Here is a 17,285-nt window from a genome sequence, read left to right as displayed (position 1 = left end):
TGCCACGCAAGTCAGAGACCTGGGTTTGGTTCCTGGCAGGGAGAAATGTTGAGCAAGTTTCCTTAACCCCTTCGCAGTGAACAGCAACCTGTTTGTTAGTCGATTAGTGAATCGCTTTTCCGGGGTTAATAATTCCTTTTTAAAAAAATTAATTGATCATTTCAATTCACAACTGTTGGTGGGACACTGCTGTGTGTAATTGGCTGCCCTGTTTCGCCCACAAAATATACAGTCAATTTACTTTATAACCCACATGAAAACAACCACCTGCTCCCTCGACACCATCCCTATCCCTCTCCTTACCTCCCAGATCCATCTCTTTGCCCCTCTACTCACTGACATCATAAACCTCTCCCTGGCCACTGGCACCATTCCCACCCCTCTAAAAACAGCCGTCATCTCTCCTATCCTTAAAAAACACACCCAGACCTATCTCTGCTCTCAAATTACTGCCCCATCTCCAACATCCCTTTCCTTTCCAAGGGCCTGGATCGAGTCATTAATTCCCAGCTTCCCTCCTTCCTCACACGCCATTCCCTTCACGATCCCCTCCCACAGCACAGCAACAGCCTTGGTTAAAGTGATAAATGACATTTTGTCCATCTGCAACCAGGGCTTCCTCTGCCTTCTAGTACTCCTTGACCTCCCTGCTGCCTTCAATACCGTTGATCACTCTATTCTCCTCCATTGCCTCTCCTCTCAACCTCAACCTTCATGATTCCTCACTTGAATGATTCAGATCCTTTCTGTCTCACCGCCTCCACTTGATCTCCACAAACCGCTTCTCCCCGAGTCCCACACACTGTTTCATGCAGCATTCCTCAGGGCTCTGTCCTCAGTCCCCTCCTCTTCAATATCTCTATGCTCCCTCCTGGTGACATTATATGCAGACATGGGGTCTGCATATGTATACAGATGATAACCAACTCGAGCTCTCTGCCTCCACCCTCGACTCTCGGACCACTGCTAACAGAATTCCTGGCAGAATGTTTGTCAGACATGAAGTCCTGGATGGAGACAACTTTCTACAGTTGAACAGCAACAAGACCGAGGCCCAACTGATTGGCTCCCATCGGTGCCTCCACATCTCAGGTACTGACAACATTCCCATCCAAGAATGCACATTCCACCTCACTGTGTCAGTGCAGAACCTTGGTGTATTGTTTGACCCTCAACTATCCTTTCTAGTGCACATCTGTGCCATGACATGCTTTGCCTTCCCCACATCTTCAACATCTCTCAGCTCCACCACTCTCACACTGCAGGCCGCCGAGACCCTCATGCACACATTCATAAGATCCAGGTTTGACTATGCAAACTCCCTGCTTGTTGGCCTCTCCAACTCCTCCCTCCATAGACTGCAGATCATCCAGAACTGTGCAGCCCATGTCCTCTCCTGCACCAGACTCTGCAACCCTATCACACCCATCCTCGCACGACTCCACTGACTTCCCATCACACAGAGGATACAGATCACCATCCTGGTCCTCACCTTCAAAGCCCTCCATGGCTTTGCTATCCCCACCCTCTGCAACCTCCCAAGCCCCTACAAAACTGCCCGCTCAATCCAATCCGCAGACTCTGAACTGCTTCACGTCCCCTGACTCACCTGTCCCACCATTGGAAGCCCAGCCTTCAGCCACTCTGCTCCCACTCTCTGCAGCTCCATCCTCCAGTCCCTCCACCTTACCCTTGACTTCCTTCCTTCAAGACCCATTTCAACAGTTTCCTCTTCAGCCATCCTACATTTCCTGCCCTCCACCCTCCCTTATCCCAACTCCGAGCTCAGGTCCAAATCCCTGAATGTTCAGCGCCTTGGGACATTCTACCAATGTGAAAGGCACTACACAAATGTCATTTTGTTGGGAGGACATCCCAAGCCACTGGACAGTCAGGAATTTTGAGCTGAGCTGGAGAGAGTGGGGGTCATAGTCGTGGAGCCCGGTGCAGGAATGGACACGAGCTGCAGAGTTCTGAATGATCTGCAGCTTGTAGAGGGAAGGGTTGGGAAGGCCGACAAACATGGAGTTGTCATAGTCAAGTCCAGGTGTGACAAATCCATGGATGAGTTTGGCAGCCTAAGGGGAGAGGCAGTGGCAGAGCCAAAGCGAAGAGGAAGGCTGTGCGGGTCATACCACATATGTGCAGTAGAAAGTCAAACAAAAGAGTATCACTGTTACAACTGACATCTGACTATCCCTAATGTGGGGTTGATGTACACGCTTACAGACGGGACATGTTTACGAGTCAATACTTCGCTCTGCAATTATTTCCAAATAGCAAGCACAACATGAATGTGACTTATTTAGATGTTAATGTGATTCTAAGTACGTTTACTGAACATATTTGCACATTGCCCACTTGCAAATATGTTGAAAAATCCTTGAGGCCGCAATGGGCCTGAGGGCCGCAGTTTGTTCAGAGCTGCTGTAAAGTGTGTTGTGTATAGGTTTGTAGGTGAATGTGGATGGGAACAGCTCACAAACAGCCAGAATGACCAATTTTATTTGGGCGATGTTGGGCAGGACACTGGGAAAAACTCCCTTCTCTTTTTGAATTGTGCTATGGCATCTTTAACATCCACCTGAACAGGTAGTTGGGCATTGGTAAAACATCTCATCTCAGGGCGGCATCTGTTACAATGGTCCCGGAGTGTTAGCCTAGTCCAGGGTGGTCGAACCTTTTGGTTGCCTCAGGTCAGACATCAAGTCCTGGATCAGAGCTAACTTTCTTCAGTTGAATGTCAACAAGACCAAGACCCTCTTTATTGGCTCCCGTCAGTGCCTCCACATCTCAGACTCTGACAGCATCACTCATCCAGGGATGCACACTCAACTTTATTAAGATAGTCCGGAACCTTGGAAACTTGTTTGACCCTCAACTATCTTTTCTAGCCCACATCTGTGCCATGACCCGCTTTGCCTTCCCCACCTCCACAACATCGCCCGGCTCCGCCACTGTCTGACACCGCAGGCCACCAAAACCCTCATACATGCATTCATAACATTGAGGCTTGACTTTGCAAATTCCTTGCTTGTCAGCCTCTCCAACTACTCCCTCCATAGGCTGCAGATCATCCAGAACTCTGCAGCCCGTGTACTCTCCTGCACCAGGCTCCATGACCCTATCACCCCCATTCTTGTCCAACTCCACTGACATCCCATTACTCAGAGGATACAGCTCAACATCCTACTCCTCACCTTGAAAGCCCTCAATGGCCCTGCTCCCCCCTTACCTCTGTGACGTCCTAAACCCCTACCATCTTGCCTGCTCCCCACGCTCAACGGGCTCTGGCCTGCTTAACGTTTCCCACCTCACCCGCCCCACAATTGGTGGGCCTTCTGTCACTTTGCCCCTACAGTTTGGAACTCCACCCCCATTCCCTCTGCCTCGCCCCCTCCTTTGCCTTCTTCAAGAACAATCTCAAGAACCTGCCTAACACCGCCCTCCACCTTCCACAATCCCAACCCCCAGTTCAGATCTGAAACAACAACTGACCAGTGCCTTGGGATGTCCTCCCAATGTGAAAGTCGCTATACAATGTAATTTTGTTGTTGTTGTTGTTGTTTATCTGGCCCGAGATCAACATTCCATCTTCAGCTCTGGAAATCCCAAAGTGCTGAACAGTCAGGATTTGCACCTGTGCTGTAGGTTGGGATCAGGAGGTTTGGAGAGAAAGGGTGTAGGAGGGTTTGGGTAGGAGGGTGACCAAAGGAATGGTGAAACAGAGGGTCTTGAGATGGGCCTTGAAAGAGACAAGGAAGGAAGTGAGATGAAGGGACTATTGAATGGAGTTCTAACATGATGGATAAGAGAGTGTCTATGAATGTCATTTATGTGGACTTCCAGAGGCAATTGATAAAGTTTTGCACAAGAAGTTATCAGCAAAAATGAAAGTGCATGGAATCGGAGGTAACATTGTGAAGTGGATTGGTAAGTGGTTGGGAGGCAGGAAACGAGAGTAGGGATAAAAGGAACGTTCTCTGATTGGCGGAACATGACAAGGAGTGTATACTGTAATGTGCAGTTACTGCGTATTTTGCAGGTTAACTGGCTAACAATTTGCAAATATTAAAGAGCCACAAAATTATTGACCAAATTTTTATTTTTATTTTTATTTGGAGAATTGTTAGCCAGGACACAAGGAGGAACCCCCTTCCCTCGTGTGTATTGTACACAAGGACACTCCCAGCCTGTAAACAAGTGGGTGGTATTGTACAAATTTGGATGAATTATCCTGATGTTAAAAAAGGACAATGATAGAGGAGGTAGAGCTAAGCTACACTTTGTTCAGTCAGAATCGCTCATCATGTGTGCTTGATTCAAGCCGGTGAGAACCAGGACATTGCTTCCACTTTGTGACTCAGCCACTCCACCTCAACTGTTCAAAGTTCCAGCAATGTCGGAAAAAGCAAAAGAGAAGAACAGACGACAATAGGACAGGAATACAGCTGAAACACAACATTTTTTTTATCCAACGCCTTCTATTGTCAACGTTTCCAGTCCAGAGAACTGAGAAGCAAGATGTTTGCCTTCTGTTTTTGAATATTGGGCTTGTCATCACAGTGACATCGCTACACAGGAGCAACACAGCCAACATTGTTTGTTGTATCCCTGCCTACTGTAACTATGATTATTGAACCAATGTGAAATTATAGGTCTTTCTGCCTTAATAAGTGAACAAGCTTGAAACCATAAAATACAGGTGACTATGGTTCCTCTGTTCACGGGTTCCTAATTTTAAATTCTTCTAAATAGAATAAACCGCTGACATTATCACTATTCATGTCTTCACATACATGTTCACCTCTTCACCGCACCAAGCCAATACAAAACCTTGGTGTTCTTTTCGACACGCACCCATCCTTCAAAACCCACATATATGCCATAAGCCATTGCACCTTTCCCCACCTCTGTAACATTGCCCACCTCCGCCACTGCCTCTCACCACAGGTGATTGAGATCCTGATCCACGCGTTCATTACTTCCCAGCATGACTACGCCAACTGCCAGCTCACTGGACTTGCCAACTCTTCCCTCTACAAGCTGCATGGTATTCAAAACTGCAGCTCGTGTCATCTCCTGCACCTGGACTCCGGAAACCTATCAACCCAATCTTGCTGCCCGGCTTCACTGGCTCCCCATTCCTCAGAGAATCAAGTACAAAACCCTCGTTCTCATGCTCAAAGCCCTCCACGGTCTTGCTCCCCCTTACCTCTCCCACCTCCTAACCCCATATCAGCCTGTCCACTGCCTCCACTTGGCGGACACCGGCCTGCTTCAGGTCCCCCGCACTTCCTGCCCCACCATTGGTGGTTGGGCATTCAGCATCTCTGCTCCCACACTCTCAAACTTTATCCCGCAATCCCTCCACCTCCCCCCTCTCTTGCCTCCTTGAAGTCCTGTCTCAAGATGTGGAGTCCCGTAGCTCAGTGGTTAGAGCACTCACTTTGCAAGTGAGAGACCTGAGTTCAATTCCAGGCAGGTTAGGGTGAAACCTTGGGCAAGTTTCCTTACTCCACACAGAGCCTAATAATAATCCCTCCAAAACCAAAAACAATAAGAAATTGGTCATTTTCAATCTACGACTGTTTGTGGGACATTGCTGTGCGCAATCGGCTGCCGCGTTCACCCACAAATATACAGTCAATTCACTTTACAGTATGTTCTGTGAAGCGCTTTGGGACATCCTCCCGACGTGAAAAGGATATCAAATGCAAGGATTATTATTATTATTATTATTATTATCTAACTCTTCAACCATGACTTTTTTTTTAAAAAGAATTTATTACCCTCGAAAAAGCAAACCGCCAATTGACTACCAACTGGTTTCCTGCTTACTGCTATATAAACAGAGGTGTATGGAGAAAGAAAACTTGCTCAACAATTCTCCCTGCCAGGAATCAAACCCAGGTGTCTGCCTTGAGGGGTGAGCGCTCTAACCACTAAGCTGCAGGACTCCACTCTATCACATTACTCACACACCCCACCTCCAGAGCATGAAAGAGATAAGAATTGTTGGCCTTATGCCAGCTGTTTCCAATAAAAATTATTTTCTTGAGAATTACACTTCCTTGAGGGTCCGGCAATTCTTTGGAAATCAAACAATCTGCTCAGACGTCAATCTCCCGCCAATCCACCGGAGGACTTGCAGTTGCCTCCCCCTGAGCAGCTCCATATAAACTGGGCTTTACCCCATCACACAAACCAGAACTTCCTCACCTCACACTCCACAGCTGCCGATCTTCTACCAGATCCACACAAACAACTGTTTGTGACAACAAACTGCTCAGAACACACACGTAAGTACATCTCCAGAGCTCGGCATGCCGGTCGCACAGTGTAGCGGAACTTTACTCTGTATCTAACCCAGACCTGGGATTGCAGGTCAGGTTAGAGCAGTGTTGGCCAACCTGTCAAGAAACGGCCCCCGAACATTTGCACAAGCCTCGGTAAGTCTGTGTTTATCAGTCGTGTGTTTTTAGTTTCATCTCAATTGAATATTTCTTGATTTAAAGCACAAGAAATATTTAATTAAGAAAATATATTTTGTTGTCCGACCATAAAGGTTGGCCACCACTGGTGCATTACTCTGTCCTGGACTTCTTCCTTTCATAGGAACATAGTAATTGCTGATGAAAAAAGACCAAGGTCCATCTAATTCATCCCGTTAATTAATTCATCCATGTGCTAGAATAATGCAGATCTCAGTCACTGATCTCACAGTGCGGGACGGGCAGTGTAGTATGAGCTTTGCTCAGTTTATAGCCAGTGCTGTTGCTAACATAGGAATAGGAGTAGGCCATTTAGCTCCTTGAGCCTATTCTGCCATTCTGTTAGGTCATGGCTGATCTGTACCTGTGAGTACTGGATGGATAGGGTAAAGGGAGCTTTGCTCTGTGGCATAGTCCAGGCTAATACCTCAGTGCGATGCTGGTGGTGTGCTCCATTGTTAGTGGTGCCATCCTTTTAATGAAACATTAAACCAATGACTATTATTTGTCAATCCACAACACAGTTCAGATTTAACAGCTCCTTTATTTCAGCCGTACATTTCAACTCTCTTCAACACTCTGCCCGATCTCTTTCCCAGAATCCTTTTATGCTTCCTGCTTGCTTCTCGTTGGTCTCAGAACCCCCTTCTCTCCCCACCGCTCGCAGACACAGTCAACTGGTCTCTCTCCTCAGGCTCTGTTCCACTCCCCCTGATAACCAGGGCTCCCTCTGCCTCCTCCTCCTCCTTGGTCTCTCTGCCTCAATTGACAACCACTCTATCCTCCTCCATCATCTCTCCAATCTCATCGACCTTAGTGGGACTGCACTCATATGGTTTGGGTCTTACCTAACCAACTGCCTCCATTTCATCTCAGCCAATGGTTTCTCCTCCTGCCCGGTCACCTGAGTGCACCCCAGGGCTCCATCCTTGTCCCTCTTCTTTTCCTTGTCTATATGCTCCCTCTGGGTGATGTCATCCGCATCCGTAATCTTTCACATGTATGCAGATCACACGCAAATCTACTTTGCCTCCTCCAGTGCAAACTCCAGGTCTGCTGATGTTCTATCAGACTGTCTGGCAGACATCAAGGCCTGGATGAGTGTAAACTTCCCGCTCGCAGTCTTGTCCCAAAGTGCTTGCGACTAGCCAAGACAGGAGGTTTTTAGACTCCGACCTCATCCCCCCCACCCACACACACACACGCGCACACACACACACACACACACACACACACGGTCCCAGCCTCACCCCAACCTCAGGTTACACACTCAGAACTGTGGGAGATGGCACTGGGGCCAAAAGCAGTTGAAAAGGGTATCAGATTACAGAGCAGCTTCTAATCCTTTCCCTCATGGAGCCTTTTATTAGATATATTACGTGGATCCTGTAGCTCGGTGGCTGGAGCCCTCGCCTCACAAGCGAGAGACCTGGGTTCAATTCCTGCCAGGGCGAAACCTTAGGCAATTTCCTTACTCCACACTGTTTACCAGCGGTGAGTAGGAACCCGGTTGTTAGTCAATTAGCAGATGGCTTTCCGGGAGTAACAACCCCCTCATTTGACACAGGGCTGTGTCACGTCTTCAAGACGTTTCAAAGCACTTCACAGAATATACTATCATAACATAATTATAAATGAATAATATAATTAATAATATAATTAATTATAAAATTAATCGACTGTATTTTTGTGGGCAAAACAATGATTGAAGTGTGTCTCATATGCCACCACCTCCCCCACCCCCCCCCCCCCCCCCCCCCCCCCCCCCCCCCCCCCCCCCACACACACACACACACACATGAGTTGCTGAATGGCTAATTGACACCTACTGTTTACAGAAAACACTGAGTTGCCCTGGAGAGGGTGAAGCTGTTGTTAATGTGACTGACTGAATCAGCTTTGTCTCCCCGCACTCAGAGATGGGTGTGAGAAGCACTTGACATAAGAACATAAGAATTAGGAGCAACAGTAGGCCATTCAGCCCCTCTAGCCTGCCCCGCCATTCAATAAGATCATGGCTGATCTATTCTAACTCTACCTTCCCGCCTTATCCCCATATCCCTTAATCCCTTCATCCACAAGAAATCTATCAATCTCAGTCTTGAATATGTTCAAGGACTGAGCATCTACAGCCCTTTGGGGTAGAGAATTCTATAAATTCACTACCCTCTGAGTGAAGAAGTTTTTCCTCAACTCAGTGCGAAAGGGTTTACCCCTAATTTTAAGACTGTGACCCCTGGTTATAAGTTTCTCCAACCAGGGGAAAAAGTCTCCCACTATCTATTCTGTTGTGTCCCTTAATAATCTTATAGGTTTCTATAAAATCAGCTCTCATTCTTCTATATTCCAGAGAATATAGGCCTAAATTGCTCAACCCATCCTCATAACTCATCCCCCTCATCCCTGGTACCAACCCAGTGAATCTACATGGTACCCCCTCCAAGGCGAGTACATCCTTTCTTAAATAAGGAGATCAAAACTGTGCACAATACTCTAGGTGGGGTCTCACCAGGGCCCTATACAGTTGCAGCAAGACTTCCCTACTCTTATATTCTAACCCTTTTGTAATAATTGCCAACAACAACAACAAGATTTCATTTTATAGAGCGCCTTTCACGTAGGGAGGACGTCCCAAGGCGCTTACATACCGTTAGCCTTCCTGATTGCTTGCTGTACCTGCAAATTAACTTTTTGTGACTGGTGTACAAGGACACCCAAGTCCCTCTGAACGCTAACACTATCTAGTCTCTCCCCTTCCAAAAAATAATCTGCTGTACTGTTTTTGCTACCTAGGTGGATGACTTCACACTTCCCTACATTATACTTCATCTGCCACCTATTTGCCCACTCACCTTGCCTACCTCTATCTTGTTGCACTTTTTAAATGTCATCCTCGGTGTTTACTCTCCCTCCTAGTTTGGATATATTAAGTTCGATGTCCTCATCTGGATCGTTGATATAGTTGAGGCCCGAGCACTGATCCTTGTGGCACTCCACTAGTCACATCCCGCCAATCTGAGAAGGATCTGCTTATCCTTACTCTTTGTTTTCTTCCCGTTAGCCATTCTTCAATCCATGCTAATATATTCCCCTTAATTCCATGGACCCTAATTTTGTGGATCAACCTTTTATGTGGCACTTTATCGAATGCCTTTTGGAAATCTAAACACACTACATTCACTGATCCCCCCCTATCTAATCTACTGGATATGTCCTCAAAAAAATCTGAAAGATTTTTTAAGCACGACTTCCCTTTTGTAAAGCCACGTTGACTCTGTCTAATCATATTGTGATCCTCTAACTATCCCACTACGACATCCTTAATTAAGGATTCTAGAATTTTCCCTACCACCGATGTCAGACTAACTGGTCTATAGTTCCCCATCTTTTCTCTCCCACTCTTCTTAAATTGTGGTGTGACGTTTGCGATCCTCCAATCAATGGGAACCGTTCCAGAATCCAAAGAATTTTGGAAGATCAGACCCAAGGCCTCCACTATATCATGAGTTACCTCTTTTAAAATCCTAGGATGCAAACCATCAGGTCCAGGGGACTTGAAACCTTTTAATGCCAACAATTTCCCTCACACCAATTCTTTGCTAATGTAAATTTCCCTAAGTTGCCCCTATCATTAGCCCTTTGGTTCATCTCTATTTCTGGTAAACTTCTTGTGTCTTCTAACGTGAAGACAGAAGCAAAGTATTTATTTAGGGACTCTGCCATATCCTTATCCCCCATTATAATTCCTCCTGTCTCTGCCTGTAATGGACCCACATTTACTTTTGCTCTCCTATTCCTCTTAATGTATTTATAAAAACTCTTACAATCTGTCTACTGTTCCTAGCAGTTTGCCCTCATAATCCATTTTCTCACTCTTAATGAGCTTTTTGATTTTGCTTTGTTGGTCCCTAAGACACTCCCAGTCCTAAGGTGTGTTACTCTTTTTGTGTTACTGTGTGTCACCCTGGCTCAGTCACTGTGTGTTAGCCTGGCTCAGTCACTGTGTGTTAGCCTGGCTCAGTCACTGTGTGTCAGTCTGGCTCAGTCACTGTGTGTCAGTCTGGCTCAGTCACTGTGTGTCAGCCTGGCTCAGTCACTGTGTGTCAGTCTGGCTCAGTCACTGTGTGTCAGTCTGGCTCAGTCACTGTGTGTCAGTCTGGCTCAGTCACTGTGTGTCAGTCTGGCTCATTCACTGTGTGTCAGCCTGGCTCAGTCGCTGAGTGTCAGTCTGGCTCAGTCGCTGTGTGTCAGCCTGGCTCAGTCACTGTGCATCAGCCTGGCTCAGTCACTGTGTGTCAGCCTGGCTCAGCCACTGTGGTCACCCTGGCTCAGTCACTGTGTGTTAGCCTGGCTCAGTCACTGTGTGTCAGCCTGGCTCAGTCACTGTGTGTCAGCCTGGCTCAGTCACTGTGTGTTAGCCTGGCTCAGTCACTGTGTGTCAGCCTGGCTCAGTCACTGTGTGTCAGCCTGGCTCAGTCACTGTGTGTTAGCCTGGCTCAGCCACTGTGGTCACCCTGGCTCAGTCACTGTGTGTTAGCCTGGCTCAGTCACTGTGTGTCAGCCTGGCTCAGTCACTGTGTGTCAGCCTGGCTCAGTCACTGTGTGTTAGCCTGGCTCAGTCACTGTGTATCAGTCTGGCTCAGTCACTGTGTGTCAGCCTGGCTCAGTCACTGTGTGTCAGCCTGGCTCAGTCACTGTGTATCAGCCTGGCTCAGTCACTGTGTGTCATCCTGGCTCAGTCACTGAGGTCATCCTGGCTCAGTCACTGTGTGTCATCCTGGCTCAGTCACTGTGGTCACCCTGGCTCAGTCACTGTTTGTCAGCCTGGCTCAGTCACTGTTATCACCCTGGCTTAGTCACTTTGTGTGTGTCACCCTAGCTCAGTCACTGTGTGTTAGCCTGGCCAGTCACTGTTATCACCCTGGCTCAGTCACTGTTATCACCCTGGCTCAGTCACTGTTATCAGCCTGGCTCAGTCACTGTGTGTTAGCCTGGCTCAGTCACTGTGTGTTCACCTGGCTCAGTAACTGTGTGTCAGACTGGCTCAGTCGCTGTGTGTCAGCCTGGCTCAGTCATTGTTTGTCAGCCTGGCTCAGTCACTATGTGTCAGCCTGGCTTAGTCACTGTGTGTTAGCCTGGCTCAGTCACTGTGTTAGCCTGGCTCAGTCACTGCGTGTTAGCCTGGCTCAGTCGCTGTGGTCACCCTGGCTCAGTCACTGTGTGTTAGCCTGGCTGAGTCACTGTGTGTTAGACTGGCTCAGTCACTGTGCCTCAGCCTGGCTCAGTCACTGTGTGTATGTCACCCTGGCCCAATTGCTGCGTGTGTGTTAGCCTGTCTCAGTCACTATGTTCACCCTGGCTCAGTCACTGTGTGTCAGCCTGGGTCAGTCCCTGTGTTCACCCTGGCTCAGTCCCTGTGTCTCAGCCTGGCTCATTCACTGTGTTAGCCTGGCTCAGTCACTGTGCCTCAGCCTGGCTCAGTCACTGTGTTAGCCTGGCTCAGTCACTGTGTTAGCCTGGCTCAGTCACTGTGCTTGAGCCTGACTCAGTCACTGTGTTAGCCTGGCTCATTCACTGTGTTAGCCTGGCTCAGTCACTGTGCCTCAGCCTGACTCAGTCACTGTGTTAGCCTGGCTCATTCACTGTGTTAGCCTGGCTCAGTCACTGTGTTAGCCTGGCTCAGTCACTGTGTTAACCTAGCTTAGTTCCTGTGCGTCACCCTGGCTCAGTCACTGTGTGTATGTCACCCTGGCCCAATTGCTGTGTGTGTGTCGGTCTGGCTTAGTCACTGATATTCTGTGAAGCGCTTTGAGACATTTCAATGACGTGATGAAGCACTAAGTCAAATGCAAGGATTATTATTCTCATTCTAACTATTATTTGGCCTCCGCAGGTAACCATGAGCACCACACTCAGCAAGATTGAGGGAAAGTTCAGAGATGAGGTTATGCCACATTTTATTGAGGGGATAAAGAGCATGGAGGCCTTTGTCACCCTGGCTCTCAGGATGGGCACAGCCATCCTCAGCGACTCCGAATGCTCTGAGATCATGAAAGTGATCGGCGTGGCCTACGAGGAGATGGAAGTGGCTGAGAGTGAAGTCCTGGCCATCGTCAAATCCCTCAATCAGGACTTTGAGGAGTCGACACTTGAGATCTCCCGAATGAAAGCAGAGAAAGAACGTCTGCAGGAAACCGTCAGGTCTACAAAGAAAGAGCTGGAGAGCGCAGAGCACCAGCGGGACCTGGAACGGCAACACCTGCAGACAGCCGAGAAATATCTAGCGCAAGCGAAAGCGATTCTGAGAAGAGAACAGCAAAAACAGCAAGAAGCTGAAACTATTCGAAATGTGGGAATCGGATTGATGTTTATCCCAATCATTGGTCTGATAATAGGTAGGTGACCTGTGTGTCTCTGTCGTCACGTACATCAGTGAATTTAAGAGGAAACTTGATCCATGAATGAGGGAAAAAGAATAGATGGGTACAGGTAACGGGAACAGGAGGGGTGATGAATGTGTAGACATGTGGAAGGAACACTGTCTAGTTTTGATTCTCTTAAGTATTATAACAGATTTCCACGTGTGTCGGATGCCTGGCTGACCAGAACAATAGGTCATAGCACTGAGTCTTCAACCTGACCAGTAACTAGCAGATCAGATTAATCTGGATTTGCTCGGTTACCTTTAGAAGCCATTCCTGAGGTACAGTGAGGAGTTTGAGGCCTCCAGTCACCCCGGTCCCTCCGCCTCGCGTTTCCAGATGTGACTCTAGTTGTTCATAATCATCCTCTCCCTCTTATAGGCCCAAACTGCTTTCTATTCCCATCCACCTGTTGCTTTAGTCTTTTTTACGTCACCATTCATTCTGTTGACAAATGTGAGTCAAGGGCATATGTGGAGTCCTGTAGCTCAGTGGTTGGAGCACTCGTCTCGCAAATGAGAAACTTGGGTTGATTCCCGCAGGGTGAAGCGATGGGCAAGTTTCCTTGCTCCACAAACCTCTGTTTACTTTGAAGTAAATTGTTGTTTGTCAATTGGTGGATTGCTTTTCCGGGAGCAATAATTCCTCCAAAATCAACAATAATAAATTGGTCACTCAATCCACGACTGTTTGTGGGACATTGCTGTGCGCAATTGGCTGCCGCGTTCGCCCACAAAATATACAGTCAATTCACTTTACAGTATAAGCGCTTTGAGACATTTCAAAGACATGATAAGGCGCTACATTAATTACAAGGATTATTATTATTATTCTATCTCTATCTCCTGCCTTTCAGGAAGCCCAATGGTCGGTGTTGGTCAAGAGGATCTGAACAACGCAAACTCCAGTGTGCAGTCGGCCACCAGCAACTGTGACTCTCAAAGGTCCAAGCTGCAGGAGAGCGAGCGACAGCTGGAGTGCTGCCGCCAACAGGTGGCTGTCAAGCGGAATGAGCTGGCCGGGGTGAAAAGCCTTCTGACGCAACAGCAACAGGACCTGGAAATGAAGAGAAATTTGTACACAAAGTTGTCTGATGTCTTAACTGTACTTAAACGATGTGCTCAGTATCTCTGCACTGTTCATGGAAGAGTGACAGTGCTGAGGGTTCAGTCTCAGCACCTCTACTGCATGGAGCCTCTGATCGTGATTATAGAGGAAATAGTCAGCAGTGTGGACAAGCTGCCCACCTCAATGCGATTGTCAGACTCAGGCCCAGCTGTTGCCAAATCCATCACCAACCTGAAAGAAACCTGTTCTCGAATGAAAGCCATTTGTTCTGAATAAAAGTATTAATGGTCCAGCTCTCTGTTAGCTCAGCCTAGGAACAGAGGACCATTCAGCTGTCCATCCTGCTCCGCTATTTCATTACATTACAGCAGACCTTTTAACCCCATTTCCCCTCCTATTACCCCACACTTCTCAACCTCATCCCCTTACTTCTCAAGTCATTCTGTCTTCCTTGAAAACCTCCCTTCGGCACCTACCAGTTGGATTTTTCTGTCTCCTCACTGTTCTCCCTCTTTCCACCACCCACAAACTTCAACATCCAAAACGTCACTGCCCACATCCTCATCAACACGTCCAACAATCTACACTGGATCCTAATGCATCAATTTCCAGCTCCTCACCCTCATGTGTAAATCCCTAATGCCCCATTTCCTGCCTATCTCTGATCATCTACCCCAACTGATTTCAAGTTGTCCATCCAATTGGTTAATGTGCGTTCCTCACCCAACCCACCTGGAGTGGCCATCAATGGTGACTGAGCTTTCCAAATCCATACCCTTATCCTCTGGTTCTCCTTCCATCAACCCATGTGTGTCACCCTCTCTGTCTGTCCCCCAGACCTGCCCTCATTGACTATGGTAACCACCTCTTCCCCGCTCTCCCCCTTCCCGTTGCTCAGAGTCTGGCCCTCCACTGCCAATTTCCAAGGCATTATTCTATGTGCAGGACATTGTATACATTCCTTGTGTTGGTGTAAACATCTCAATTGATTCCACATCTATGGCAATCAATCAGGTGACATGTTTGGCAACAGAATGTTTGAATTGAGCCAGCCCTCTGGATGGTCTCGAGTCTGATTCCTGAGCCGGGCAGGTCTGCAGTATTCCAGGGCAATGTTGATTACAGCACATTGGCTCATTGGCAGGACTTGGAAGGGCAGACCAGACACTGGGGGCAGGGAATTCTCCCACTCAGCTCCTGTTAACCCTGCGAGCCAAAGCTCAAATGGATATTGTGGTACCGGATGTACAAACAGCAGGAAGCTTGACATACAGTGCTCTTAAGTTTGAATTGGTTGGACCAGTAGTTGTTCCAATTCTGGGGTCCCCAATCCCTGTCCAAACCTCTGACTGTCCAGCGCCTTGGGACGTCCTCCAGATGTGAAAGGCGCTATACAACCGTATATTGTTGTTGTTGTTGTTGTTGTTGTTGTCCCCAAGCTTTGCAGCTGACAGCTCCAGCTCTCACGCTCCTTGGCTCTCAGCTCTGAACACAATAAAGTGAATCAGTGACAGACTGTTGCCTGTATCTGCTGCTTGATCATTCTCAGCGACTTTCTATTCCAAGTATGAAATGATGTTTAAAAGACGTATTATCCAACTTTAGAAACGGAAACGTAGGGAGCGCTTCACTGTGTCTGAAACCCGTGCCGTTATTGACCTCGTCTCAGCACACAGGACTGACCCCCGCTCAGGATACCAACTGACCACTCAGTGTGTGTGGGGAAGGGACATGGCTGGGTACAAAATGCCTTTCACATTTTCCTGCAAAATGCCCAGTCACTACACTTGACAGTGACTCTCTGTGAGATATTTGCACAGTCTGTGTGCAGTATGGAATGGAAGATTATTACAACAACAACAACAACAAGATTCCATTTATAAAGCGCCTTTCACGTCAGGAGGACGTCCCAAGGCGCTGCACAGTTGGGTCATGACCCGAGCAGGGGGGAAATGGTCAGGGTGAGGGGAGGGGAGGGAGCGAGGAGGGGGAAATGGTCAGGGTGAGGGGAGGGAAGGGAGGGAGCGAGAAGGGGNAAGAGAGTCGAGAGCGGAGCTGAAGGCTCGGTCAAAGAGAAAGGTTTTGAGACCGGCCTTGAAGGAGGAGAGGGATGATAATGTGTCGATTGATAATAATGTGTTTGGGACACTGCCCTCCCCCGGCAGGAACACGCCACTGCAGCAGCTGAAGTCCAGGGCTCAGTCCGTCATTGACCAGAATCAGTGCCATAACTGTAGGGAATAAAGAACCAAACAGAGAGACCAAATCAACAGAGAGATGGTGATTTACCTGTCAATTCACTGGAACAACTCAATCACAGACGAGGAGAGTTACTGTGTGCTTATGGAGTCCTGTAGCTCCGAGTTTGAGCACTTGCCGAGCAAGCGAGAGGACCTTGGTTTGATTCCTGGGCAGCGTGAAAACTGAAAGACAGCGCTTGTCCTCCCACCTCAACCTTCAAGGCACTGTCCTTGAGTGGTTTAGGTCGTACCTTTCTCACCGTCTTCACTTTGTCTCGACGAATGGCTTCTCCTCCACCCCCCGCACTGTCTCATGTGGAGTCCCTCAGGGCTCTGTCCTCGGTCCCCTCCTCTTCACCCTCTATATGCTCCCCCTGTGGTGACATCATCCGCAGACATGGAGTTAACTTCCACATGTATGCGGATGACACCCAACTCTACCTTTCCTCCTCTACTCTCAACTCCACGACCACCGATGTCCTGACAGCTGCCTGTCCGACATCGAGTCCTGGACGAGAGACAACTTTCTTCAGCTCAACTTGCGAAAAACCGAGGCCCTCACGTCAGCGCCTCCGCACCTCAGGCGCCGACACCATCAGCATCCAAGGCTGCACTCTCCACTTCTCAAAGCCAGTCAGGAACCTCGGCGTTTTGTTCGACCCTGAGCTGTCCTTTCTCCCTCACATCCGCCCCACAACTGGCACCGCCTTCCAACACCTCCGGAACATCGCCAGACTACGGCATTACCTCACCCCTCACGCGGCTGAAACTGGTCCACGCCTTTACCACCTCAAGGCTGGACTATGGGAACTCTCTCTTCGTCGGCCTTCCCGCCACCTCCCTCCACACTGCAGGTCATTCAGAACTCTGCAGCTCGTGTACTGTCCCGCACCAGGCTTCGGGACCACATCACTCCCACCCTCGCCCTCGCTCGCCTCCACTGGCTCCCCATCCCCCAGAGGATTGATTTCAAGATCCTCATCCTCACCTACAAGGCCATTCACGGCCTTGCTCCCTCCTACCTCTCCAACCTACTATCCCCCTACCTACCTGCCCGTAAC

The 17,285-nt window shown here is 48.4% G+C and overlaps 1 protein-coding gene across 2 annotated transcripts in view; it reads left to right on the top strand.

Moving 5' to 3' along the window:
* The first annotated feature begins 6,081 nt into the window (after positions 1-6,081).
* The window catches only part of LOC121848556, a 35,465-nt gene continuing 24,261 nt past the window's right edge, over positions 6,082-17,285 (top strand). The window contains exons 1-3 of one of the 2 annotated variants that reach the window (XM_042333213.1): positions 6,082-6,302; positions 12,388-12,889; positions 13,773-15,122. In XM_042333213.1, coding sequence (XP_042189147.1) covers positions 12,394-12,889; positions 13,773-14,260 — 984 coding nt within the window. In that variant the 5' untranslated portion in view covers positions 6,082-6,302; positions 12,388-12,393 and the 3' untranslated portion in view covers positions 14,261-15,122. Of the gene's footprint in view, positions 6,303-12,387; positions 12,890-13,772; positions 15,123-17,285 lie in introns of those variants that run through there. The other variant, XM_042333212.1, reaches the window with a different exon arrangement.

Source organism: Callorhinchus milii, unplaced genomic scaffold (assembly GCF_018977255.1).
Source record: "Callorhinchus milii isolate IMCB2004 unplaced genomic scaffold, IMCB_Cmil_1.0 Scaffold3, whole genome shotgun sequence".
In the NCBI taxonomy this organism is placed as follows: Eukaryota; Metazoa; Chordata; class Chondrichthyes; order Chimaeriformes; family Callorhinchidae; genus Callorhinchus; species Callorhinchus milii.
This window is presented reverse-complemented; position numbering and strand designations above follow the sequence as displayed.